Here is a 25,177-nt window from a genome sequence, read left to right on the forward strand (position 1 = left end):
CAGCGCGCTGCGAAGACAAGATGAGATAGATCCGGTGTTCGAGTGATAGTTGATTAAGAAGATATCAAAAGAGAAAACAACAGCTTTATTTTTTTTTTCCTTCGGGGAGCGGAAAAGCGGGAGAGCGGGAATGGATGAGGGGTGTGGAAAAGAAGGCGGAGAGAGAGGCAATGGTGATCGTTTTATCTGATCAACTTCAATGCCACGTCGCGGGTAATCAGGTTTAAATAGAAAAATCGAAACTCTGTAGAAGAAAAAAAAGCAAAATATCAGAAAGGTGTCGAGGCTCTGATATGCTTAGAAATTATAGTATGGTATTATGGTAATATTCCCCCCCTCACCTACAGTTTCCAAAGTACGTATTGTATCGTTGCCGTATCTCTCACCCAATCGCCATTATCAATTTAAGCCGATAAGGCCAACCACGTCGCCCCGCCCCAACACGTTGCCTGATAGAGATGCAAGTCAGCTTAGTCCAAAGACCAATTTGATCTAAATCCGATACCCGGAAGATAGACCACAATACTGATGCATACGTACCCTTCAAACCCCCTTTACGATTGAAGGTAACAAAGGGTGAAATGTTTCCTCTCAACAGGATGAGCGTAACGCGGTACAAAGGCACGTCCGTGAGCGCCAAGTATGTGGAGCGCTTTCATTTGCTGCTCATCTGAGTATCGAGCTCCTGCATCCAGCGTAGATCTGGGTATCTCTATCCACCGGTCATGATAGGTAGAGCTAGTACTATTGGGACACTAACCAGCACAAGGGCTTGGCTTGACAAATAGGCGCTCGAGAACGGGCAACATGTGTAGATCATGTCTGGGCACAACTATTCAAGTCAACCAAACGGTTCTGATCCCCCTGTTTAGATGCGGAGTAATAAATACCTTATGTCGTCGTCGCCATGATCTCCGGATTAACCTCCGTCCATCAATAACTATCTTAGAACTAGCACCTCCAGTTTAGTGTCAAAACTTAAACCAATCTCATTATTGCCCAGGTGCTCGGGGGATGTATCCTCTACTAGATCCAAAATACCATTTATTGATCTCCGTCAATACTCCGTGGGGTCTAAGGGTTCTAAAAAAAATATAAAATTGAAAAGCCGACTGGTCCAGATATCCATGGTTCTTTATCGCGTGGGGCTATGTACTATGAGTCTAGTATGTATACATCCGCGTTTCCGCCAACATTGCAGATTTTGGGCTTAGAGGCTTTTGGACCCAGCAGTAATAATGGATTTCAGCCCTAGGTTTATTTTATTCTATTTAATTTAATTTTTTTCCCCCAGTACCTTTTCTGAGTGTCTGAAACATCGTGCACTGTACAATCGGGACATCTGGAGAGATCTGGCCAACGTTAAACTTGGCCAGTCTCGACCCCACATCTCCAATACTATTCCACCAATCACAAAGGCCCATATGAATCATCTAACATTTCCCCTAATAATCAACTCTGCATCGCAAGGCAAATCCTAGCTGGGTTTTCACATTACCAGCTTAAAGATCCTCGGTAGTTCTCTGCTTCGGCATATATCTTATAAGGAATCACAAATCTGACGTCATTCTTTCAAGCGATGTTGTCCCTTCACATCCCGCTGTCTCACTCAAAGCCATCGGGATACCAGCTTTCGGAGCTTCCAATCCCTAAACTCGGCAATGATACGGACGTTCTCATAAAGGTTCATGCTGCAAGCATCAACCCGATCGATGTGAAAAGAGCCGGCGGAGAGCTCAAACAAGTGGTGAAAGACTCGTGGGTGCCTTCATCTTTTGTCGTTTTGAAGCCAATCTCACAATAATCAGTTTTCCCTTTAAAATCGGATACGATGCTGCTGGTGTGGTCACTCAAACTGGTTCTGGTGTGACCCGGGTCAAAGTCGGCGATGCGGTTTATGTCAGACTTCCGGAAATCAATCGAGGTATGAATCAAGTTGAGGCCCCGGGAGGGAGCATTCCGACAAATGCTGCAGACTGTTTTAGACGTTGACATACCCTACTAGGTTCATGCAGCGAATACGTGACATGCTCGGAAGAACAGTTGGGCCTGAAGCCCCCTTCGCTGTCATTTGAAGATGCTGCTTCAATGCCCCTGGCAGCCATGACAGCGCTCCAGGCCCTCAGAAAATATGGCGATCTTACAGGAAAGACAGTCTTTGTACCCGCTGGCTGTAAGTCCAGCCGAATCGGATACGAATGGCCTTGGCAGGATACCTTGCTAACCAAATCTTAGTGAGTGGTACTGGTTTATTTGCATGCCAACTAGCCAAACACGTGTTTCATGCAAACAAAGTGATTTGTACTGTCTCAACCTCGAAGATTCCCAAGGTGAAAGAGCTTCTAGGTGAAGGGACTGTGGATGAGAGTAAGACAGAGCCTTTGTTGAAATTTCTCCTTTAGAGTCCTTCATGTACTAACACACCATAAGTCATTGATTACAAAAAAACTGACCCAAGAGACGTCATTGAGAAAGGCTCAGTGGACTTCCTTTTCGATACGGTCGGACTCGCCATGCAATATCTCTGTCTCATGAAGCCAAATTCAAGCCGCATCGTGTCTGTCTCTACTACGCCATCAGCGACCGTGCTACAGAACTCTTCGTTAATGAGACTACCTCACAATCCCACGATCCCGTCTTATCTCCGACCCGTTTTGAACCTCATGGACTATATTCGCAAGTTCAGAGCAGGTCGATACGGGGCCGAGTATGAGTATATGATTTTGGAGTCTAGCGGCAAGGACTTGGATGAGCTTAGGGGATACGTTGAGGATGGTAAGCTGAAGACCGTTGTAGGAACAAGTGTTGAGCTTCGCGACTTAGAAGCTGTTCAGAAAGCGTGCCAGGTTGTTTACGATGGGAAGGGCGGCCTTGGAAAGTTGGTCATTCTTGTTGCTAGCATCGAGAGCTCATGAAATTAATTGATTCGGTCAACTGGTCCATAGGTACGGCACCTGGCGCTTCTATCCAGCTTGGAACTATACCCGCCCTAGACATTTGAAATATTTCAAGGCTTGATTGTTGCAGTTCACATGCGCATCCAGTTTCAAAATTGATTTATATGGCGAGATAATTGAAAGAATATACTACATTTTCCGATATCGCAAATTCAGATTTCGAACAAACATGACCAAGGCAGATGCCATGTCTTATAGGTTGGCTTTTCTCAACTCCGCCTCTGTCCATTCCCAAAGCTGTCTTCCCATATCAACACTGCGCGCAAATTTGTTGTCGCGCTTCAAATTTCCAACTGGGACATAGTAAGCACCATTCACTAGGTCCTGCTTCTTCGCCCCAGCAGCCGCCCAAAGTGAATTGTAGGCTCCTTGTGAAACTGTCGACCCCACAAGCTGCATAGCCTTTGCGCCCAATGAAAATAAAGGTGTACGTGAACCCACGGACTGATAGAGATCCGTCATGATAACGCCTGGGTGTACTGAAACAGAGGTAATTGAAGGGTATCGTCGGCTGAGCTCGGCAGCGAAAAGGATGTTGGCAGCCTTGGAAGCTCCGTACCGAGCATTAGTGTTGACCTTCTTGAGCTTTTCTTGGTCGAGCATTGTACTGAAGCTTGGGGCAAGGTTGTGTCCAACCGAAGCAAGGCTAACGACTCGGACGTCAGAGTGGGGCTCCTCTGCCGTCTTCAGGAGAGTCGGAAGAAGAAGCTTGGTTAGCAGGAAGTGCCCGGTGTGGTTTGTTCCCAGCTGGATTTCGTGGCCCAAGTCTGTCTCGCCTGGTGGCAAAGCCATGACACCTGCATTGAGAATAAGGATATCCAGACGTTGGGATTGAGCGTTGACAGCCTCGGCGGCCTTGCGAATTGAGTCGGTGGAAGTCAAATCCAACGGTATCCAAGTGATTTCGACATCGTTCGAGACGGATGACTTGATTTCTTTGATGGCATCTGTGGCCTTGGACTCCGTACGAGCACCGAGGAAAATCTTCTCCGGATTATGTTTGGCCAGTTGGATGATTGTCTCCTTTCCCAAGCCAGCATTTCCTGTGGAATCATTAGGCATCGGAATTTTACTTTTGGCTATCTCGCCAACTTTGAACTTGATCGGAGGGTTTGAAACCTAGACATACCACCTGTCACTAGAGCGACTTTCCCTGTCAAATCTAATATATCATTGTCGGGGTTGAAAGAAACACCACCAATATAGTTGTAGGGGTTCACGAAAGCTGTGGCGAAAGATGCCATATTGAAAGGGGTTGAAAGTTGGTTCCAAGGTTGAAGTTTCACTGTGTCCAAGGCCAATGCAACACGCAAAATACTTATAGGCGAAGTCGGTGCAACTAACCCTCCGATGATTTTCACAGATAACAGGCTTGAAGATCTTGGCTGTGACTCTAAACCAAAATAGCTCAAGCTTCCGAGTCAACCTTAAAAAAAAGACAGCATGCACAACAGCACATCAACCTCGGCAAAATTCCACTTTTTCCTACACGGGCCAAAATTCGGCCGCTCTGCATCCACTCAACTCGATTCTTTATCTAGCGTTAGATTGGAGTGATTATCGACCTGATATCAAGTAGTAAGTTTCAAGCGAGACCATCGTGTATACATATTTAGTAGACGATGGGCTCAATTCCATGAATCCTGTCGACTGGTTGTGTCAACTGGTTGATGTCATCAATTGATCATCCCGTATATAGATGCGAATTTTTGGGATAAATTAAGCGCAGATTGTGGATTCCATTAAAAACAAAATCAAGACTCAAGTGCTTATGGCTTCATCGTGCCATTGGTTGAAAAGGAGAGATCAAATAGTATGCGATGCAGCCAATCGCAATCGCTCCGGTGGTTATCGCCTCGTGACTGTTATCAGCTTCACTCTTTTGTTCTCCAACTTAATCATTTTCAAGCTTCCGAGTCCGATTAGCGTTGCGACTATACTTTGAACACACAAAAGCTGGATAAAGCTGAAGCTTTCATCGCTTACCTATCAATAACTCTCTCGCCATGAACCTTCACCCTCGCTGATAATCTATCACCAACATGAATTCCGTCGATGCTTCCGAGCATTACGACCTAGGAGCCACAGGTTTGTCCCACCCGTTCACGAGCTTGAAGACGAAGCACCCTCTTTGATTGCATGAACTAAGCCTCACCCCTCGATTCTTCAGATCTCGCTCCGTCTCTTCTTACTATCATTCTTGACACAAATCCACACGCTTGGGCCGCCCTCGAAAAATCACTCTCCCTCTCACAAGCCGTCGCAAACATCCTCGTCTTCATCAATGCCCACCTAGCCTGCAACTACGCAAACGAAGTTGCTGTCGTCGCATCCCACAGCCAAAAAGCAGCATGGCTCTACCCGGTTCTCAGCACTACGCACGAGTCCGCAGACCGCGAAGGTGACGTCGCGATGAACGTCACAAACGGCGAAGCACCCACAAGTCAAACAAACAAATACCGGCCTTTCCGTTTAGTCGAAGAGCAAGTCACAACCAACCTTCAAAATCTACTTGATTCCACAACCAGCGATGACATCCGCGAGAATATGTCAACCATGATAGCCGGTGCGTTGACACTAGCCCTCAGCAATATCAACCGGCGAACAATCGCTTGGGCCGAGGAGCACGGGGGTAAAGAGTTAGACGACGCAGCAGGTGAAGGGGCAGGAGGTAGAGCGGGTGGCGGCGGTGGCCCAGGAGCATCGAACAGATATGCTGCTGATGATGACGAGCGGTTGCAGAGCCGCATCTTGATTCTGTCGGTCAGCGGATCTGGCGACTCGGCGCATCAGTACATCCCCGTGATGAACAGCATTTTCGCATGCCAGCGTCTCCACATCCCCATCGACGTATGCAAGCTTAGCGGCGACGCGGTGTTCCTGCAGCAGGCCTGTGACGCCACCAAGGGCGTCTACATGTCCCTGTCAGAGCCGAGGGGTTTGCTACAATACTTGATGATGGCCTTCCTGCCTGACCAGCGTTCTCGTCGGCATCTTGTATTGCCGACGCGAGTGGATGTGGATTTCCGTGCTGCGTGCTTTTGCCATCGTCGCGTCGTGGATATCGGGTTTGTATGTTCGATTTGTTTGAGCATATTTTGTGAGCCGCCGCCTGATAATAATTGTTTGACTTGTGGGACATCTTTGGGTGCAGGCGACTATGGTTTGAAACCGGCGCTGATTCCGAGGAAGAAGAAAAAGAAGAAGCGGGTGAATGGGGCCTCGGCGGCTGGAACGCCTATGTCTACTCCTACGCCTGGTCCTTAGATTCTCGCGTCTCTATATAAGAAATAATCATGTCATGGAAGAAAATTGAAATCTCGCTGATTGAATTGTCTATGAAGGCTGATGGAGAGAACTCGCAGTCGAGAATGCATACTAGTAATAATAATATCAACGTACCAAGACACGAGCCATCATGAAAAGTGGTGAATGAGTGGAACGCAAAAGAACAAACAAATTGAACGATTGGCGAAATCAATAAGGACCAGTAAAATCCGAGGTGTCGCCAAGGCGATTGGATGGCTCGAGACGATCAAATATTGGCACGACTCTTGGATCCCTTCTTGATCTCCCAATCATCGCATATGCGAGTACTTTAGTAGTCCCAGCTACTGCAACCGACGACTCGATTTCGTGGCAGATCACTTGCGAATCATAATACCTCCCTGGGCAACGGGTGATTTGTTCTTGTTTCGAGACATCAAGCACTGGGCCTTCGAATCCTTATTGGAGAAGGCACCGAGGGCCTATGAGACCTGGTTAGCAATTTTTTTATTTTGGTGGAAAGCTCCGAATACTTACAAAAGAATCGGTGTTGTGAGCGAAGATAAGAGCGATGCCCTGTTTAGTCATCTTGACAGCCATTAGTCCGATAGACGACTCAATATCACTGTTGACGACCGAGGGATGACCTGGAAATAATTAGCATGATAGCCTAAAAGTCTAATAGTAAATATTACACACCGGCGAATTCATCTTTGAGCATGGCAGCAATGGCTTCTTCCTCATTGACCTTGTCAAAGAAGCCTGCATGAGTTTTCTTGTGGCCGTAGTAGACTCGAGTCGCGCACGTGCTTGCGGCAAAGGTGGTGGCGATGTGCTCACCAGTTCCGGAGCACACAACGGCGACTGTGGTTTCGTTTGGGTCAGTCGGGTCGACAGGAATGACGTGCGTGCCGATGCCGATCAGAGCAGCTGGCCCAATACGACCACGGTGCTTCATTCCAATGCCTCCAGACGAGGATCCCGCGGCGATGTTACCATACTTGTCCACGGCAATTGCGCCGACGGTGTCCGTGATCCAGTCATCCCCATCGAGCCGAGGCTTTCTGTTGGATGATGCGGTGTCTGAAGGGGGCGCACTCTGGGAAGATCCACTTGATTTGTTCTTTACTCCTGGAGAAGCTGGGGTGTCATTGGATTGAACATTTTGGGCCTCATCTGAGTCTTTGCCATCATAGATATTGGAGCGTTCGCGGTCTTCCACCCGGTCTCCAAAAAGCTGACGAGCGGCCATGACTTTCTCCACAACATCCGGGTGACCGGGGGCGATAGAGATGGGGTGACGGATACTTTGCGCTTTGATTTCCTCCTGGGATTGGGGATGCTCACGCTGCCATCCTTTGATTTCGGCAACCCAGTTTTTGTAGCGTTCGCCTGCGACGGGCGAAATCAACACGTCGTTGGGAACCACGACGACATTGTTGTCCCATGCAAAGTCCGTGGCACCCTCTCCACATAGAAAATTGGGAGGAACACGAGACATGCCAGGTGATCGGTATGACTTCTCATAGATACGACGGGCAAGGTGAATTGGATTTTTAACATCTGCAAGACCCATTAACTTCAAGCGGACCATAAACAGGCTGATTGAGGGAACTCACTGGGAACAGCGCCAACAGCTCCGCTGCGACCAAAGTGATCGACGATCGACGCATCACACTCAATTATGCCTTTTTCGTTCAGGTTGCTGCCGAGACCGGCATTGGTAATCGGGGCATCCTCGAGTACCATGAGTGCCATTTCAACAGCACTGATTGCACTTCCACCATGGCGAAGAAAAGACATTCCAGACTCAAGGGCGCTATTGTCATCGTTAGTATTGTTGACCTTCAATATTCAGCATAAAACCTTGTCAACTTACAGCTCGCACACTCTCAGGTGGTTAATCTCGTTATCACGGCTATGAAACCCAGCTCCGGCATGGACGAAGATCGCACACAGATCATCATCCGCTACCGCTGGTTTCTCCATGATTGTGACCTTTCTGAGCCAGATGCAGAAAGATACACGTAAGAGGCGGCAAGAGTACTTGATATGAGCGATAAGCAGCGATTGAGAACACAGAAACCAGGGAAATGCTGCCCCTCCGAGGGGAGAGAACAGGTGACCGGAGCAAATGAGTGCGAATATGAAGTCCGGGGGAGGTAGCGGGGACAGATGCTTGCGCCTGTTTGTTTTTTCAACGCGTCTTTATCAAATTTGGTCAAACGTGGACAAACGTCCGGAGACGCGTTCAACACAAGAGCCCGTGGTAGTACTCATTCACCAAGTCCGGTTCAAGTCTAGCAATCGTCGTAACGACCAGCTCTGTCAAGACTTTAAGATCCTTGAGGTCAAAGAGGAAATGAGCGACGAGACCGAGAGGTCAAGTTGTATCAGGAAGTAGTAATGATAATGATAAGAATTATCGTAGGGCATCAGTATAAAGATTAGGATGAACGAATGAGTTCTTCGCGCCTAGTAGGCGGTCTTTTGAAGAGGCAATGGCTCAACTAGTATGTTATTATGTTGATTTCACAAATATCTCCCTATGCACTTGCCTGATTTGATATCAAGACCCATTGCTTCTTTCTTATTTTGTGACCAAAGAATTAAAAGAGTGCTTAAGGTGTCTGCAGTGAATTTCCTTGTATATAACAACTTACAGCTGTGGACCTCAGCAATTGAGTAGTTATATCATGGCCATTACCGTTTGACACATTGATACATTGGAATTGATCACAGTCTGAATCTGGAAAATCAAAAATAGCCAGGCACATGATGTTGATGTGACCCTCAATTATGTCAGCATCCCTCCCCGCCTTGGATGCCTGAGCTCCGCCACGGTTGACTTCATCATCCCCTCCCCCCAATCTACTCGGCCAACTTAACTGTGGGCTTTGATCTCCTTTATTCGCCATGGCGTCTCAAACACCAGCCGTTGTCATGGACAAGTAAGTTCTCCTTCCTCCCAGGAATTGAGTCAACAATACTGACCCAGCCTCCTTTCCCCCCAGCGGTACCGGTTACTCCAAGCTTGGTGAGTGTTATGATTCTAGGCCACCAAATATAAAGTTGGGAGCTAAGAGAATAAGTGGTCTTTTTGCTAACTGTGCTGTCTTTTCATTGCAGGATTTGCCGGTAATGATGCGCCTTCTTTCGTTTTCCCTACTGCAATTGCAACCAAGGCCGGTGCCGGGAGCGCTGGAAGCTCGGGCGCGCGGCCTCCTGTTGGCAACAAGCCATCCTTCCTAGGCGGCGGTGGAGGTAGCTCTAATCTTTCCGCAAAGCGTGGAACTGAGGACCTTGATTTCTTCATTGGTGATGAGGCTCTGGCTGCTGCCAATGGTCCCGGATACGGTGTGAACTATCCCATCCGACATGGACAGATTGAGAACTGGGATCATATGGAGCGCTTCTGGTCAAACTCGATCTTCAAATACCTTCGAGTCGAGCCTGAAGATCACCACTTCCTTCTGACTGAGCCTGTAAGATCAATACCCACCGGGCCATTCCCCGATTTGCCTACATCAATGCGGAGTACGGAGAACTAAACAACAAACCTTTTAATTATAGCCGCTGAACCCTCCCGAGAACCGTGAAAACACCGCCGAAATTATGTTCGAGTCTTTTAACTGCGCCGGTCTCTACATCGCCGTTCAAGCCGTGCTCGCCCTTGCTGCCTCCTGGACCTCCTCCAAGGTCACCGATCGATCCCTGACTGGAACTGTGATCGACTCGGGTGATGGTGTGACCCACGTTATCCCCGTGGCCGAGGGCTACGTCATCGGATCTTCGATCAAAAGCATCCCCATCGCCGGTCGAGACATCACATACTTCGTGCAGAGCCTGTTGCGTGATCGAGGCGAGCCAGACAGCAGTCTGAAGACCGCCGAGAAGGTCAAGGAGGAGTACTGCTACGTGAGCCCCGATATTGTCAAGGAGTTTGCGCGCTACGACCGCGAGCCTGATCGCTTCCTGAAACACACCGTCAGTGCGCCTAATGGCCGCAGCGTTTCCATCGACGTCGGTTACGAGCGCTTCCTTGCCCCGGAAATCTTCTTCAACCCCGAAATCTACTCGTCCGACTTCCTGACCCCGCTCCCCAACGTTGTCGACGGTGTTATCCAATCCTCGCCCATCGATGTCCGAAGGGGTCTCTATAAGAATATTGTCTTGTCCGGTGGCTCCACCTTGTACAAAGATTTCGGTCGTCGTCTACAACGTGATATCCGCCACTTGGTTGATGCCCGCATTCGTGCATCCGAGGCCCGCAGCGGCGGTGCCCGGTCGGGTGGTCTGGATGTCGCGGTTGTTACTCACAAGCGCCAGCGGCACGGTCCCTGGTTCGGAGGCAGTTTGCTGGGTCAGACGCCTGAGTTCCGAAGCTACTGCCACACCAAGGCCGAATACGACGAGATTGGTCCCAGCATCGTGCGGAGATTTGCTCTGCTCGGTGGCCCCGGAAGCACCTAGACTTATGGTCTGAGGCTCCGTCTTTTTTAACATGTTCCCTGTCAGCCTTTGTTTATAGTCCTTAGTTCTCTCTCATGCCTTGTGTGCTCTTCCTGACCTTTCTTTTTCATCCCCCCTCCACTTTTCTTCTTTTTTATCCGAAGCGGGCATGACGCTGGATTCGCAGCATGCTACATCTGTTTAACGAGTATCTAAGATAGAGGAGGATGAAATGGTCCGTGGTTTGTTTTTCAATTTGATAGCTATTCAGAAGCGTATGAAGAAAAAAAAAATGCAAAATTTACTACATACACTTGTTTCAATGCTGCTCCCGAGGTTCCCTTTCGGTGATTGTCTGAACGAAAGCTGTTCCAAGGTTCCTACTAGGGTTGGAAGTTGCTTATTGATTCAAATGTTGTGTTTGCTTCCCTCGAGTGCTCCTTTACAATTTTCTCTCGTCTGGGTGGAGAATCTAGATGAAAGTTTTCAAAGGTTTGGCTTTCGGGATATTACTAGGAGGTTAAGGCCGAGAAAATGGATATCATGTAGTACATATCAACTTTTGGTGTCTAGCATTTCGCTTATTTTTTTGTATCCCATTGTCATTTGCACATGAACGCCGTCAACAGTATGCGAATATTCCAAACATGCCAATGATGGCTATATCCAAGTTCAATATCTTGAATCAGAACAAGACTAATCAATTACAACGTATTATTTAGAGATTCCATCTCAAGTACCAACTCATGCCGACTCTTCTTTCTGAGGGAATTCGGCACGGTTCAGAATAGCCACACCTTCGACATGGCCAGTCTGAGGGAAGAAATCGAAGCCACGAATGCTCTCAATCTCATATCGGACATTCTGCTTCTCATCTCCCTGCACCATCACGGCAACATCACGAGCCTGGGTGTGAACGTTGCAGCTCACATAGACAACACGGCGAGGCTTGTAAGAGAGAAGTTGTTGCAGGAAATCTTCGGAGCAACCCTTGCGAGGCGGGTCAATGACGAGAAGAGTCTGGTCAGCAGGGTACGGGACATCCTTGAACAAGACGGCCGCGTCTGCGGCAGCAAAGCCCGTGCTAGGCAAGTTGTTTGCACGCGCATTATCACGAGCGCAAGCGATAGAGTCTCCGGCGACATCGACACCAAGACTGGACTTGAAAAGTGGAGACAGGGTGATGGTGAACAGACCAGAGCCGGAGTAGGCGTCGAGAAGGTATTTAATAGGACGGGGATCTTGGTCATTGCCGGCAGGGATAGCCTGAGAGCGAATGAACTCGGTGAAGCCCGAGAGAATGGAATTGTTGTTTTGGAAAAAGCCTCCGGCCTTGTTGCTGAAGGCATAGTCGTCAACATATTCGACAGATGTGGCATTGTTATCGTTGATGCATCGCTTCTCCTCAATGTAGTTTTCACGCTCAATGCGGATCACGTCACCGGTATCTGCGCCTGGGACTGGTGCCCATCCATTTGTTTCCTTGGTCTCGGTCTCGGCCTTGGCCTCAGTCTCAGATTCAGCTGTCGGGGCTTCCTTGGGGATTCGGTAGGTCGATTCGCGCATGAGCAGTGTTGCGCCCTTCTTGTAAGAACGAATGTTTTCAGCCACACGCTTCCTCTCACTCTTGAGACCCAGGCGCACAATGTCTGTTCCCAAGGGACAGTCCTCGATATCCATATCCGCCCTGCGGTTTTTGTATGTGAAGCCAATGGGTGGCACGTTGACCTCTTGCTCTGATCCGTCGGCCTTCTTGCCCTTACCAGCACCGCCTTGCGCGAAATGCGGGGTAAGCTTTGTTCTATATCCATATTTCAAAGGTGAAGGGAATGTATCTCCAATAGTGGGGACAAGCTCAGGAATTAGTCCGGAGAAGTTGGCGTAGGCTTTCTCCACGATGCGACGCTTGTGTGCCAGCTGATCCTCGTAGGACATCATCTGCAATTGGCAACCAGAACATTTCGAGAAATACTGGCATCCAATAAGCGCATCGTCTCGCTTCGGGCCCGCTTCAATAACGCTGACGAAATCTGTCATAGTATAGGACAAAGCTGGGAAGTGCCGAATCACCTTGACTCGGACTTTGTCTCCCGGGACAGTGAATGGTACCAAATATACATGATCTTTGTTTTCCGATAGCGCCAAGCCATCGCCAGTGGAGGAGATTTCGGATACGGTCACATCGATTTCGGTAAACGTCTCTGGGAGGGGTGAAGGTGCCGGTGCGGTCTTGTCGCCGTCTGATTCATCTTCTTCGGGGCGGTTTCTCTTGATCAATTGCTCGATATCGGCCTGCAGAACTTCATCAAAGCCATTGGCCTTAGTGCGGTCGTTCTTAACCTTCTTTTGCCTCTTTCCATTGAACTGTTTCTTGGGAGCGGTAGACATTATTGCTGCGGGGACTGGCGCATTGGCTAAGTGGCGATAGACGGAAAAATTGGACACAGGGGATGCTCCAATAGTTAAACGAGGTGTGAGTAGACAACGGGTGGTCTGTCGCCAGGAAAACGGCCGCAATAGAAACATGTACAAAACACAAAGGATGAGAATTCAAAAAGAAGGTCGCGAAGAGTTGGAGACCCAAAATTCTAGAAATTTATTAGAAACCGATCTGCAAGGCCGTTGATTGGCTGTTCCCTGACCGCCCGCCCAGGAAGAAATTCCATCCCGAATCTCTCCAAACTGCCCCATCATCAATTGTGCTCTTATCCATTGTCGTCGTCGTTGGCGTTTTTTTTGGTTTCTTTTCCTGTGCTTGTAGCTAGCATAACGCTGGCTGACGGGCATCAAAACATTTCACAATGAGTCTTGCACGACCGGCGAAATGCCTGTTATGCAGCTTCTCCCGCGTAGCCACCCCAAGCACGCGAGTGACTCGTCGCCAATTTCACCCGACCCCTGCGATTCTGTCGAACCGGAAACCGAAATTCGCCAATCTTAAGGCCCCCGAAGCGAAACCCAGAGACTATGCACCTTACTCGGAAGAGCAGATGGCCCGCCTGGCGGAGGAGTACTCGGAGGCCCAGATGAAGGCCATCGAGGCCGGCGAAGCTGCCATTGACCCTAAGGACCTGGCCGAACAGTTCCGCCCACGTACCGACCCCCTCAGATTCAACTACCTAGACGACTTCTCAGTGATCGAGCCCGGCATTGACCGTAACCAACGGGCACCCGAGTCGAATTCGGACTACAATTTCAAGCTGAAGAGCGAAGATGATTTTGTGGAGGACTTTGGCCGCTTCTTCGCGGAGCTGCCTGAAAATGCCACCGGTGCTGACTTTGTGCGCTTCGGCGAATCGCTGCGATTGACCCACGGAAAGGAGGAGAACGAGTTGAACCCGCACAGCGCGCTGGTTCCGGACCTCTTTGGTCCTGGGGAAACTATCGACGATCCCCGTGTGGAAGAAAAGAAGAGTGCCGCAGAGAGAGGCGAGAAGGAGCGCTCTCTTGTTGCCGAGGAGCTGACTGATGCCTTGAAGAGCCTTCTCCTGGCTACCGGATACACCAACCGCCAGGTCTCCGAACTCCGAACCAAGACCCTTGTTTCGCACAGCGTCGTGAACCAGACCCGTCTCGGTAAGGTTCGCCGTGCTTACCGTCTGTCCATTGCTGGTAATGGCAACGGTCTGCTCGGAATCGGTGAAGCCAAGTCCGACGAGGCTGCCGATGCCAAGATCCAATCGCAGTACCGTGCCATTCGCAACATGCAACCGATCCCCCGTTATGAGAACCGCACTATCTTTGGTGATGTCAAGGGCAAGGTTGGTGCCGTTGAGCTGCAATTGATGCACCGCCCCCCAGGTATGTTTGATACGTAATCTGCATGAAGCTCAACCATGAAGTCAATTAACAATCGTCACAGGTTTCGGTCTCCGTGTTCAATACCTGATTTACGAAATGTGCCGCGCCGCCGGTATCCATGATCTTGCCGCTCGTGTGTCCCGCTCGAGAAACAAGATGAACGCTGTGAAGGCTGCCTATGAGGCCCTCATGAGCCAGCGTGACCCTGAGGAGATTGCTCGGGCCCGTGGCCGCAAGATGGTCGATGTGCGCAAGGTCTACTACGCTGGCAAGGTCTAGGGCAATACCCCTCGTGTATATAATGTGTTCTATTTTCTCTTCTCCGCGTGTCATTAATCGCATGTACTTGTATCTGTACTCGTTCAAATATTCTTGAAAAAAGAAAGGATTGATATGTTTTGGTATCTACTAGTATCTCTCTGAGTCGGTGCCAACCACCCATTTACCTTACAGATGTACAATAACATCCAGCGGACCTGCATCGTATGCACACAGATGGATCATTGGCGATCGCCCTCCCAACGATCTACTCTCCACTGATCAGTATGGCGGTTCAGCTGAATGAGAAAGACTGCCTGGGTGGGTGATGATACTAATACATATAATGATATGGCATTAACGAACGTTGGAATACTGAGAGTGGAGCGGAATGGCGGAGCTGTAGGCCTCGCCTACAATATTGAAGCATACTAATGGTATGTGTTCAAATAACATCTACCGTCCGTTTCTGACTTCAAATATTGGGGATGCTCATTTGCATATAGGTTATGTTGACGTCTGGAGTTGAGGGCATAAACTCTGGAACAATACGCATACATTACTAGCAGTCACTTAGTGGGGGCAGTTGTTTGTTGATGCAAGTGATGTGTCTGGATCAGACTTACTCTTTCCAGACATCAAAACCAACATTTAATGTTCCCATTTCAAGGATCGCTGTGGAGTTCCGAATCCAACGGTCAACCTATGGAAGCATTTTGTCCAACCAATGGCTGAAAAGCTTGTTTTTTTTTTTGTTTTTGCATGACACCAGTTCATGAGTTTCCTCCACCTGCTCTTGCCATGACTTTTTCACATCCATCATACTTCCCGCTCTTCGATGGAGAACAACAAAGCCCTAATCACAAAGAAGACGATGTTGTACGTGGTTTACCAGTGACGCCTCTTCCGTCCCCGAGCCGAAAAAAGGGGATCGTCAGAACCCCACAATTACACCCGAGGGCCTTTCGCCCTGGGAAAGTTTGGAACACTGGTACATCTGCATACGCGCAGCCATCACTCCTCTCTAATGAGGAAGTTGACAGGGAAGATCGTTGGTCGCTGGCCGCGTACCATCCCCTGAAAATTTACTATGGACCATGAATCTACTGCCCTTAAAACTTATAAGCCATGCTGATCATCCGCATGAGATGCAGCAATAATTGTCTTTCTTTCAACCCATCCTCTCTGTCTTTACCTACGTTCGTTCATAAAATCTTCTTTTCCTCCGGGCGCTTTCTTCAAACTCATCATGAAGCTGCTCTCCACCCTTACCGGTGTGGCAGCTTACGGCGCATCACTTGCTTCTGCCCTGAGCCCTCCCGTTATCGACACTCACTATGGTACTATTCATGGTGGTCTCTCCCCTTTCCGTGGAGGTGACAAGGCTTTCGTGTACAAGGGAATTCCATATGCTCAGCCACCCACCGGTGCCAACCGTTGGACGAAGGTGTCTGGCCCCAGCTACTGGGGAAAACTAAATGCCACCGAATTCGGCCCGCAATGTGCCCAGACAATCGGCGAAGCTGGTATCTTCTCTAGTGGCAAGAACACAACTAGCGAGGATTGTCTGTACCTCAACATCTGGACTCCGGCTTACGAGAACCAGACCAACATGACCTCCAAAAAGTTGCCCGTTCTCTTCTGGATCTACGGTGGACGTTTCACGGGCGGCTCTGGCGATGTGAAAACCTATGATGGTACCGGTTTCGCGCAAAAGGATATCATCGTTGTCACCATCAACTACCGCCTCGGACCCTTTGGATACCTTGCCCATCCTGAATTGACTGCGGAATCAGGCCACAACAGCTCAGGTAACTACGGTATTATGGATCAGCAGGCTGCTCTGCACTGGGTCAATGAGAATATTGCCAAGTTTGGTGGTGATCCTGATCAAATCACTGTTGGTGGGCAGTCCGCTGGCTCGGCTAGCGCCCTCGATGCTATGTGGAGTCCCCTGGCCGAAGGTCTCGCAGCTGGAATTATTGCTGAGAGCGGTGCCCGCGGACCCCACGACCCGATGACCGGTACTGTTGCTACTTCATACAGGACTAAGAAGGCCGCTGAGGCACAAGGAGGTGAGTAGAGGGCAGATCAAAGTGTTTAAAATACTTTTTCTGAATACTAATCTTTGATATAGTCCGATTCTTAAAGACCATGGGAGTCAGCTCAATTGCTGAACTCCGAAATGCTTCCATGGAGAGCCTTCTTGTGTATGATGGCATTTCCGACACCATCTGGGATGGTACTCCCTTCGAGAACTTCACTGATGCGTTCATGGAGCCTCCGATGTGGCGTCCCAACATCGATGGCTACGTCTTCCCGGACACCTACTCCGAGGCCTTGCGCAACAACTCTCATGCCGACATCCCTATATTGACTGGAAACAACGCGGACGAGTCTGGTGCTACCCCGACCCTCACCTACTCTGCCTCCAAATACCACGCCCTTTTCAGCAACCTTTTCGGTGACCTTTCAGATGAATTCTTCTCCCTGTACCCTGGTCAAAACAGATCCCAGGCCTCGGAAAGCGGCAAGGAGTTCTGGAGAGATCTGTCTCGAGTTGGAAGCTGGCGTTGGGCTCTTGACTGGGCTGCCGGTGGCGCGAATGCATCCGTGTATACTTACTTCTTCAACCACTGGCCGTAAGTTGACCACTGTCACTGATGGTATTATATTACTGTGTGAACTATTGACTAATTATGTTACAGGGCGGAAGATTATTCCGGTGGTGCTTACCACGGAAGTGAGCTTTGGTATACGTAAGTAATTGAGTCTCAATGAAGTATGCCGTTCATTAAGTGACTAACATGTATGCTATTTATGCAGCTTCAACAACTTGCCCTACAGTTCATACTCAAATGTGACCTGGGACAGTGAAGATTATGCCGTCGAGACGAAGATGGCCAACTATTGGGCCAACTTTATCCGCAATGGCAACCCCAACGGTGACGGTCAGCCTCAATGGAAGGCCTCCAAGAAGGAGGCGCAGACCATGTGGCTAGGAGACCAGTGGGAGATGGGCCCTATTACCAACGACAACAAGCGCATCGAGTTCCTGCACAAGTGGACTTCTACTTTGCCTGCATGGTAATTTAACCTTGTGACTCTCAGTGTGTTGGTTCATCTGTGGAAGATTGAAACCACCTGGGCAATCCGGTTCTCACTATTTTCTTTCTTTCACCTATAGAATTTAGATTTTGTTCCTGTTGACCTAGATGCTTTGATCACCCTTACATATTGCGGCTTGGATACATGTACTACTGAATTTTGGTATAGATAATCTGTATAATGTTCACTTGTCTTCGAACCCACTTTGGTTTATTCTTGTTGGACAGTTCCCAAATTCAAAAACCATACATACTAGTACTAGTAGTAGCAATTTCTTAGTTCTCCTAACTGAACGTACATTCTGGATAAGATCTGAACGTTCAGTGTTTCAAGTACTTACCGAATGGTTTCTCAGCGATGTAATTTTTCTTTCTTTTACTTCAATGTTCGCAGGATTTTTGTTTTAATTTCATGTTTATTTTCTCTTGTATTATTCAATGTTATTAACACTTCTCTGACATTTTCGGAACTTCAGTGTATATGGACTCGAATGTTATGACGAGGAGGCTTTGATTCTAGGGATTCTAGGGATTCTATCAACATCTGTATGCGCCATTGACGAATCTCCTGTGTTACAAGATAATTGTCCGGGTATTAGGGAAAAAACCTTGGCAGATTGTCTTGGCGACGCATAATATTCAAATGTTCCAGGTCGAACTTCACGGTCTCTAACGGAGTTTCCGTGAACTCTTGCCAAGAAATGGCGATCATTTCCCCGAGCGGAACCCCCCACGGAGAGAAAACGGAGAAAAAAAACGGGGCCTCGAGGGCTTTTAGGCGTTGCGGATCTCGGCCCCGTAAAGCCCGAGCTCACTGCGTTTAAACCTGCAAGGCACACAGTCCACGCAACTAGTAATCAACCCCGACTAGAACCCGGTTTTTTATTATTATTTCCTCTTTTCCCCCAATGAACTACTGATTGATTGTCGATCCCTGTAACGCCCCTGACGTGTTCTGGTAATTTAGCCGTTTAGGGGCAAATGCAAGCAAAAACTCTTCACAACTCCAATGTTTCATGGAGAATTACGCATCTTCGACCGTTGGGCATCATCTATTGTGGACGCACTCGTGTCTCCAGCTAACCCTGCCTTCTTGTAATCTGATCCGTTATTCAAATCAAATTGTGGATGCAGCAGATGTAGTAGGTTCTGGCTCATTATGGTCCTCTGTACATCTAACACACAAGTATATGTTCAATCTAATCTAAGTTTGTTCCGAGTCAGTATGGTACCTTGCATCTATCCTATCAGCGTATGGTGATTAAATAATTGTTTCAGACGGGTTGTTTGGATCTCTACTTGGCCATGCACTTGATCCAATCCCCAAGTCGCCTTCTCTGCAGGAAGCAGGCATCTGGATTCTAAAACCCTCTTGGTTTCTAGTCCTTGAATGGAACAACCCAATCAATTTGGGATCTCGGCTGACGCGGAAAGGCCGAAGATTCCATATCAGGAACCACGCATGTTGATCCCAATGAGTATTTTCTTGGCAAGTGGGCACAACCCATCGGAATCGTCGTCAAGCGAAGGCACGATGTCAACGAGTAAGCATCGGCAATTATTCAATAGGTCGGTCAAGTGGACCATCTCGGGCCTATGAAAGGGGCCTTGAAGCCGTAACATTGAAACCTGCAAAAACTATAAAACCTACAAGTACCTTGCGTCGCCTATTGTTAGTGAGAATAATAATATTTGGTCCATTTCCGCTCTCTCTTTTTGAACTTTCCAACGGCCGTTAAAATGCGTCTCAGCATTGCTTCTGTCGTCGGTCTCGTTATCGCTCCGGCGTTGGCGGGCTGCCCATATGCTCGGGATCTGGGCTTGGACAAAAAGAACCCTCACGTCAATGCGCCTCGCGACGCTGCCTCAAAATGCTCAACATCATCTACCGCGTCTGCTACACCAGCGGTTGGAAAGAAGGGTATCTTCTATAGTAAGTAACCGGTTCCAAACGAAATCTTGACTTCATCGAAACTTACCCAGACAGTGAACCGTATTGGACCCTCGGGATCCCAACTATGGATTTCCAACGCAGACGGCACCAATGCCACTCAATTAATGGGCAACAAGACCGACGCCTTTGATTACCACCCTACTTGGTCGCAAGACGGAAAATGGATCGTTTTCACCAGTGAACGACGCGGAGCAGGACAGTCAGACTTGTACCGTGTGCACCCCGACGGAACGGGTCTTCAAACTCTTGCCGACACCGACAGTGTAGAGGATGCCGGCACTTTGTCCCCAGATGGAAACACTCTGGCTTACGTTTCCACCTATGGAAATTATACGATGAATATTTGGGTCAAAGACATCGAGACAGGAATCGCGCGTAACCTTACTGACACTCCTGCCAACCGGGCCGACAACACCTGGCCTACTGGCCATTACCGTCCTTCATGGTCTCCCGACGGGAAATGGCTCGCCTTCAGCTCGGACAGAGATAACGATTGGACTGGTCACAGTGACGGGTAAATATTATTATAAAACGGATTCTTTAATTAACATCTGCTGATTATTCCCCTAGTGTTGGCTGGGAACACACTCAGAACCTTGGCATCTACATTGTTCGCCCAGATGGTTCGGGCTTCCGCAAGATTCTGCACGAGGATGGGTTTGCTTTCGGTACACCCCAATGGTCTCCTGATGGCAAGCGCCTCATTTACAACAACATGACAAGGGAGAACACCTACTATGCGCACGGTGTTTCTAGCGAGCAGGAGATTGTTCCTTCTCAGATTTACAGTGTTGATGTCGCCACGGGAAAGAATATCATCAAGCATGTCTCTGATTCTAACCTCAAGGTTGGCCAACACTACATCGCTAATTCGACCAACATTGGCTATGTGATCAAGGCCGGTGATTCAGAGGGAATCAGTTATTCTTCCGCCAACAAGATTCACAAGTCCTTCAACCTGACTGGTCTTCGAGAGCCCTCCTGGTCTCCCGATGGCTCTAAGATTGTCTACAACGTTCTCAACTGGGATCAGCAGGTCGGCGGTCTTCAGCTTTGGAGTTTCGACAGTGATTGGGATTACCGGTATGAGCCTTACTGCTGTTTTAACACGAATTGTCTTTTCCTAACTCTTTTTTAGCTACATGGATGTTTTCCCTATGCACAATGTTGCATCCAACACTCTGGGCATCACACAGAAGGTACTAGGAGGCGCCAACAGCTCCCTTGTGACCTCATCAACCAAGTACACCGACCTTACCGACTCACTTGATTCTTACGATATCTACTCCGCCGATAACGAAACCGAGGTCGAATGGCTGCTAGAGGGTAACTCCGGTGCCTTCCAGCCTTCATTCAACCCAGATGGCGATGAGCTCGTCGTCGGATTCGGTGCCTGGTTCGTCACTCGTTCTACCGATACCGGTGCCATCTACCGCGTCGCAGCCAACGGCAGCTCCCACACCAACCTAACCGATTGGGAAAACAACGCCGGTTTCCCCTCATGGGCCCCCGATGGATCGGCCATCGTATACCGACTATGGAACATTGAGTCTGGTGCTCCCCAGGGCATCCAGCTTCTCAACTTCACCACCGGCGAGACCACAAAATTGACCCACGGCTGGGATAACACCCCCGGCTGGTCCCCGGACGGCGAGCGCATTGTCTTCACCCGCAACAACAACTGGACCGAGTCATACGGAGCCCGGTGGTACGCGGACCGCTTCGATATCTACACTATTCGTCCGGATGGCTCTGAGTTGACCCAGGTCACTGACAGTCTGGCCAATGACGCACAGTAAGTTGATCCGGTACACCATTACTGCTTTCTATTGCATCTTACTAACCCTGTTTTAGCGCTGTTTGGTCCCAGGATGGCCGCATCATGTGGTCTACCGGCATGTACGGTTTCAAGGATGAGAGCGCCCTCTACGACAACACTTTCCAGCCTTATGGCCAAATCATGGTCATGAACTATGATGGAACCGACAAGCACATTGTCACAGATACCGTTTGGGAGGATTCTATGCCCCTCTACATGCCTAATGAGTATCTTGATTAGGGATGTTTTCTTTTTTGATGCACATGTCTATATATAGATTTCTGTAAATACTTACTTAACAAAATGCTACATAGAGGCTTTCAAATCCAATGTTCCAGTGAAGTAATCGGCAGCCCTTCAATGTTCAAATGTTCTCTTCCATGGTTCTTTTGAATGGAATCCAACCAAGGTTCTCCATAACTAGTACTTACGAGATCCACTTAACTCGAGCTCGGGCTTTGTGTCACTAGCTAAACTCCGAGGTGTTTAAAAACGATTTAAACTTGATTTAAAAGTGACCGAAAGAAAGGTGGGGTCCTCCAATGTGCAACATTACTAGCCAGCCCGCTTGTAGTCTTGGGTAACACTCTGTCGGACGCAGATCTTTTAAAGCCGCAAGTACAATCCAAGGCGGAGATATCAACTCTTGTGGACACTCGGCCTTACATACCCAAAATGAGAAGTGGAAACAGGTGCTGCCAATAGCTTCCATTATTTTTTAGTTGGTCATGAGAGAATTGACTGGTGCTTTTTTGAATCCAAAAAGACGGCAGTTATTTGACAATCTTCCCGAGGTCGGACTTCTGTCCAAGATTAGGGTGATGATCTTATCCTGGAACCAGTAGCTTTAATTCACACATAAAATAGTACTAGTTAGTTAGAGATACCTACTAGTTGTTATTAACAAACTAGATAGCACCTCGAAGAAATATTGGTAGATAAAGTCATAATTTGCTAGGTGCTCTATGTTTGGAATAATCATTTATAGCATTTAAGACTAGAAATTCTTACTCAATGAACCCATATTTAATCCAAGAAGCGCCCAGGCTTCGTTAGCCACTCCTCAATATAGTTGTAAGCAGTCTTCATCGTGTTCCCGTACTGGCCGGGATAAGATTCGCACGCCTTGCATGTTCCAATCTTGTGCTCAGCTCCCTCAACAAAGACAATTGCGGTGTCATTACCCGGGGCATTCAAATGGATCTTCTCAGCATTCAAGTATTCCCAATGGCCCGTCATACCCATGTTCAACAAAGGAACACGAACACCCTTGATTGACTCCGTGGGTGAGAACTGCGCCGAGGAGTGGTCGATCCCGTGGAAGCCTGTAGGCATGATATCAAAATCAGATGTCGCGCGAATAGCAAAAGTAGACAGATATCTCCGGACAGTAGTCTTCAGAGCTCCCTGGATATACTGATTTGCGTAACTTTCAAAGTTCACCGGGACGCGTACGGACTTGACGACCTGTGTTGTGATCGAGCCGTCCTTATGAAGAAGGGGCCAGGGCAATGAGGTGTGCGCGAGGTATCGAGTATCCTGCGCAAAGAACTTGTTGTTCATGACGCCGTACGCGGAATCGGTGACGTAAAGCGGCTCATCATCAATCAGGCCCGTTTCGTTAGCCTCCAAAGCAGCGAGACGTTCCTGCGCATACTTGATGATGAAATCGTTGCGAGCAACAACGCCCTCCTGGTACGCCTTCTTGAACTTGGACGTGTATCGCGAGCTGTTGCCCTTAATGAAGCCATTGACCGGGTTGAACAAGTTGAGCGTCTCGTTCACCGTCGTGCCATGCAGGCCCTCAAGAGCGGGGTTCAAGCTAAGGAACGGCATCGTTCCAAGCCCGTAGTTGGCATCCAACAGCATAATTCCATCGGCGGGGTGAAGATCAGCCACCGCGCTGGTACAGTTGTATAATTTGTTTGGACCTTGGCATGCAGAGATGCCGTTCTCCGCAACATTTTGGAATGCAGTCATTAGACCGCCGCCGCCACTGTGGCCGAAGAGGACGACCTTGTCGATATCCGTCAGGTTGCGCAGGTACTGCATGCCGTAGTCGGCCTGAGTGAGTTCGTCTTCAAAGTAGATGCTTGACATGACACCGGTCTTGTCGGCTGCATTGTTTGCGCAGAAGACGGTGAATCCTCGGCGTGGCAGCTCTCGACAAGCGGAGAATGTCATGTAGTCACTCTCGGCGTGCATCACGTAGACTGCAATGCGGGCCTTGGTGCTGTTGAATGCAGGGCGATAGAGGCCTCCTGCGACTCCGTCGTTATCGAAGTCGTATAGAGTCGGCGGCGGCATGTCCGCATCGGGAGTGACGGTGATCTCGGCCAATCCTCCGTGGATCATTGCACCGAATGCAATGGCCATTGTGGCGGCTGTGGCCTTAGAATAGAGCATGTTGACTTTCCGGACTTTCAACTCTGGGCAAAAGAGGACCAAAGCTGGGCCTTCTAAGGAATGAAAGAATTAAATTTTGCTGGTAAAGAGAAGGACTTTATAGTGTATTGGGTATGAGAGTCTCGAGGTCCTTATGGAGCCTATCCTGTACGATTAAGGAGAATGGAAGGCAGATCCCCAGTGATTGACGTATATAGCCCGACCAGATTTGTTAGCCCATACTTACTACTAGGTGCGGAGAAGATTGTATTGAAACCGAACTTTTGAGATCTCGCTACCTGACTGTTAGCCATCATTGCACCGTTCTTGTTATTGTTATGTTTGGGGCTTTTGAATTCGTTGAGGAAATTAAGTCCGAAATCAGGATTCAGAGACACCTCGGGTAGCTGCAGGTCGATATAATGCTGCATGCAAGCTCTGAAAATACTCCATCCTCGTGCGTCCTTTTTTGAAGCACTGTCTTAGGCATACATAATGGAGATGTGGTGGAACCAGGAACCAGGGGCCGTGTGATCTGCAAGGTATTCGCCCCTGTTCCTGCGTTTGACAATATGCTCTGTATACAGTAAATCTCAGTCTAACATTAGAACTAGCTTCAATATCAAAAAATTGCCATTCTAACTGCAAAGCCTGAAATCTATACTATGGTGAGTTGTCGAGATATTATTGATCGGACGTTATCGAAATGTAGCAGTATGACGTCAGTTGATTAAACTCTTGGAGTAAAGTTATTGGGTTTAATACGCTAAACCGCATGTGGAATCTAATCCCGAGAACTTTAACTCTGGGGGAACGACACATCACCCCGACGCGTAACAGCGACCCCTTTTTGCCCTGCAATTCAATACATGTATTCTGGGCGAATGTGGGGTTTCGTAAAATGGTTTCCTTGAAACCTCGGAATTCCCCCATCTTGTTCCCCCTCCACTTCCCCCCGACACTAAACAGGCAAATCACATTCATCGGCAATGAGTGCGGGACTTTGTAGCCCGAGATGTTTCAGTGAATATGAATGCATTTTTTGAAAAGCCTGTCACGGATACAGATCCTGTCTTCTCCTCTCCACTCCGATTACGCAGTCGAAATTCAAGCCTTGAGATTCATGGAAACAATCTTCATTGTCTAGTATGTAGCTGCAGGACTACACCCACAAGAG

At 48.6% G+C, this 25,177-nt stretch overlaps 10 protein-coding genes across 10 annotated transcripts; 6 read left to right on the forward strand and 4 right to left on the reverse strand.

Annotated features, from left to right (window-relative positions):
• Positions 1–1,579: 1,579 nt before the first annotated feature.
• On the forward strand, positions 1,580–2,915 carry N7466_002364 (NADP-dependent oxidoreductase; the record flags this gene model as incomplete). Its single annotated transcript, XM_057161762.1, has 5 exons — positions 1,580–1,758; positions 1,809–1,924; positions 2,006–2,173; positions 2,236–2,367; positions 2,431–2,915. 5 exons carry the CDS (start codon positions 1,580–1,582, stop codon positions 2,913–2,915), a joined length of 1,080 nt encoding a protein of 359 aa, XP_057025047.1.
• A 234-nt stretch (positions 2,916–3,149) lies between these two features.
• N7466_002365 (uncharacterized protein) lies at positions 3,150–4,201 on the reverse strand (the record flags this gene model as incomplete). The annotated part of the gene is made up of 2 exons (XM_057161763.1): positions 3,150–4,000; positions 4,087–4,201. The coding sequence occupies 2 exons, from the start codon at positions 4,199–4,201 to the stop codon at positions 3,150–3,152; spliced, it is 966 nt and encodes a 321-aa protein (XP_057025048.1).
• A 798-nt stretch (positions 4,202–4,999) lies between these two features.
• N7466_002366 (TFIIH/NER complex subunit TFB4) lies at positions 5,000–6,224 on the forward strand (the record flags this gene model as incomplete). The annotated part of the gene is made up of 2 exons (XM_057161764.1): positions 5,000–5,045; positions 5,128–6,224. 2 exons carry the CDS (start codon positions 5,000–5,002, stop codon positions 6,222–6,224), a joined length of 1,143 nt encoding a protein of 380 aa, XP_057025049.1.
• Positions 6,225–6,601: 377 nt separating this feature from the next.
• N7466_002367 (threonine aspartase 1) lies at positions 6,602–8,213 on the reverse strand (the record flags this gene model as incomplete). Its single annotated transcript, XM_057161765.1, has 5 exons — positions 6,602–6,706; positions 6,762–6,871; positions 6,924–7,787; positions 7,844–8,043; positions 8,104–8,213. The coding sequence occupies 5 exons, from the start codon at positions 8,211–8,213 to the stop codon at positions 6,602–6,604; spliced, it is 1,389 nt and encodes a 462-aa protein (XP_057025050.1).
• A 927-nt stretch (positions 8,214–9,140) lies between these two features.
• Positions 9,141–10,697, forward strand: N7466_002368 (actin-related protein 3; the record flags this gene model as incomplete). Its single annotated transcript, XM_057161766.1, has 4 exons — positions 9,141–9,175; positions 9,239–9,261; positions 9,354–9,709; positions 9,798–10,697. 4 exons carry the CDS (start codon positions 9,141–9,143, stop codon positions 10,695–10,697), a joined length of 1,314 nt encoding a protein of 437 aa, XP_057025051.1.
• A 723-nt stretch (positions 10,698–11,420) lies between these two features.
• N7466_002369 (tRNA (uracil(54)-C(5))-methyltransferase) lies at positions 11,421–13,064 on the reverse strand (the record flags this gene model as incomplete). Its single annotated transcript, XM_057161767.1, has 1 exon — positions 11,421–13,064. One exon carries the CDS (start codon positions 13,062–13,064, stop codon positions 11,421–11,423), a length of 1,644 nt encoding a protein of 547 aa, XP_057025052.1.
• A 413-nt stretch (positions 13,065–13,477) lies between these two features.
• On the forward strand, positions 13,478–14,756 carry N7466_002370 (mitochondrial 37S ribosomal protein uS5m; the record flags this gene model as incomplete). Its single annotated transcript, XM_057161768.1, has 2 exons — positions 13,478–14,477; positions 14,539–14,756. The coding sequence occupies 2 exons, from the start codon at positions 13,478–13,480 to the stop codon at positions 14,754–14,756; spliced, it is 1,218 nt and encodes a 405-aa protein (XP_057025053.1).
• A 1,228-nt stretch (positions 14,757–15,984) lies between these two features.
• N7466_002371 (carboxylesterase/lipase family protein) lies at positions 15,985–17,826 on the forward strand (the record flags this gene model as incomplete). The annotated part of the gene is made up of 4 exons (XM_057161769.1): positions 15,985–16,810; positions 16,873–17,377; positions 17,444–17,494; positions 17,562–17,826. 4 exons carry the CDS (start codon positions 15,985–15,987, stop codon positions 17,824–17,826), a joined length of 1,647 nt encoding a protein of 548 aa, XP_057025054.1.
• Positions 17,827–19,582: 1,756 nt separating this feature from the next.
• Positions 19,583–21,855, forward strand: N7466_002372 (tat pathway signal sequence domain-containing protein; the record flags this gene model as incomplete). Its single annotated transcript, XM_057161770.1, has 5 exons — positions 19,583–19,775; positions 19,830–20,310; positions 20,367–20,879; positions 20,935–21,591; positions 21,651–21,855. 5 exons carry the CDS (start codon positions 19,583–19,585, stop codon positions 21,853–21,855), a joined length of 2,049 nt encoding a protein of 682 aa, XP_057025055.1.
• A 786-nt stretch (positions 21,856–22,641) lies between these two features.
• N7466_002373 (uncharacterized protein) lies at positions 22,642–23,991 on the reverse strand (the record flags this gene model as incomplete). The annotated part of the gene is made up of 1 exon (XM_057161771.1): positions 22,642–23,991. One exon carries the CDS (start codon positions 23,989–23,991, stop codon positions 22,642–22,644), a length of 1,350 nt encoding a protein of 449 aa, XP_057025056.1.
• Positions 23,992–25,177: the final 1,186 nt, after the last annotated feature.

This window comes from Penicillium verhagenii (assembly GCF_028828195.1).
Source record: "Penicillium verhagenii strain IBT 33310 chromosome Unknown utg000003l_segment0_segment0, whole genome shotgun sequence".
Classification (NCBI taxonomy): domain Eukaryota; kingdom Fungi; phylum Ascomycota; class Eurotiomycetes; order Eurotiales; family Aspergillaceae; genus Penicillium; species Penicillium verhagenii.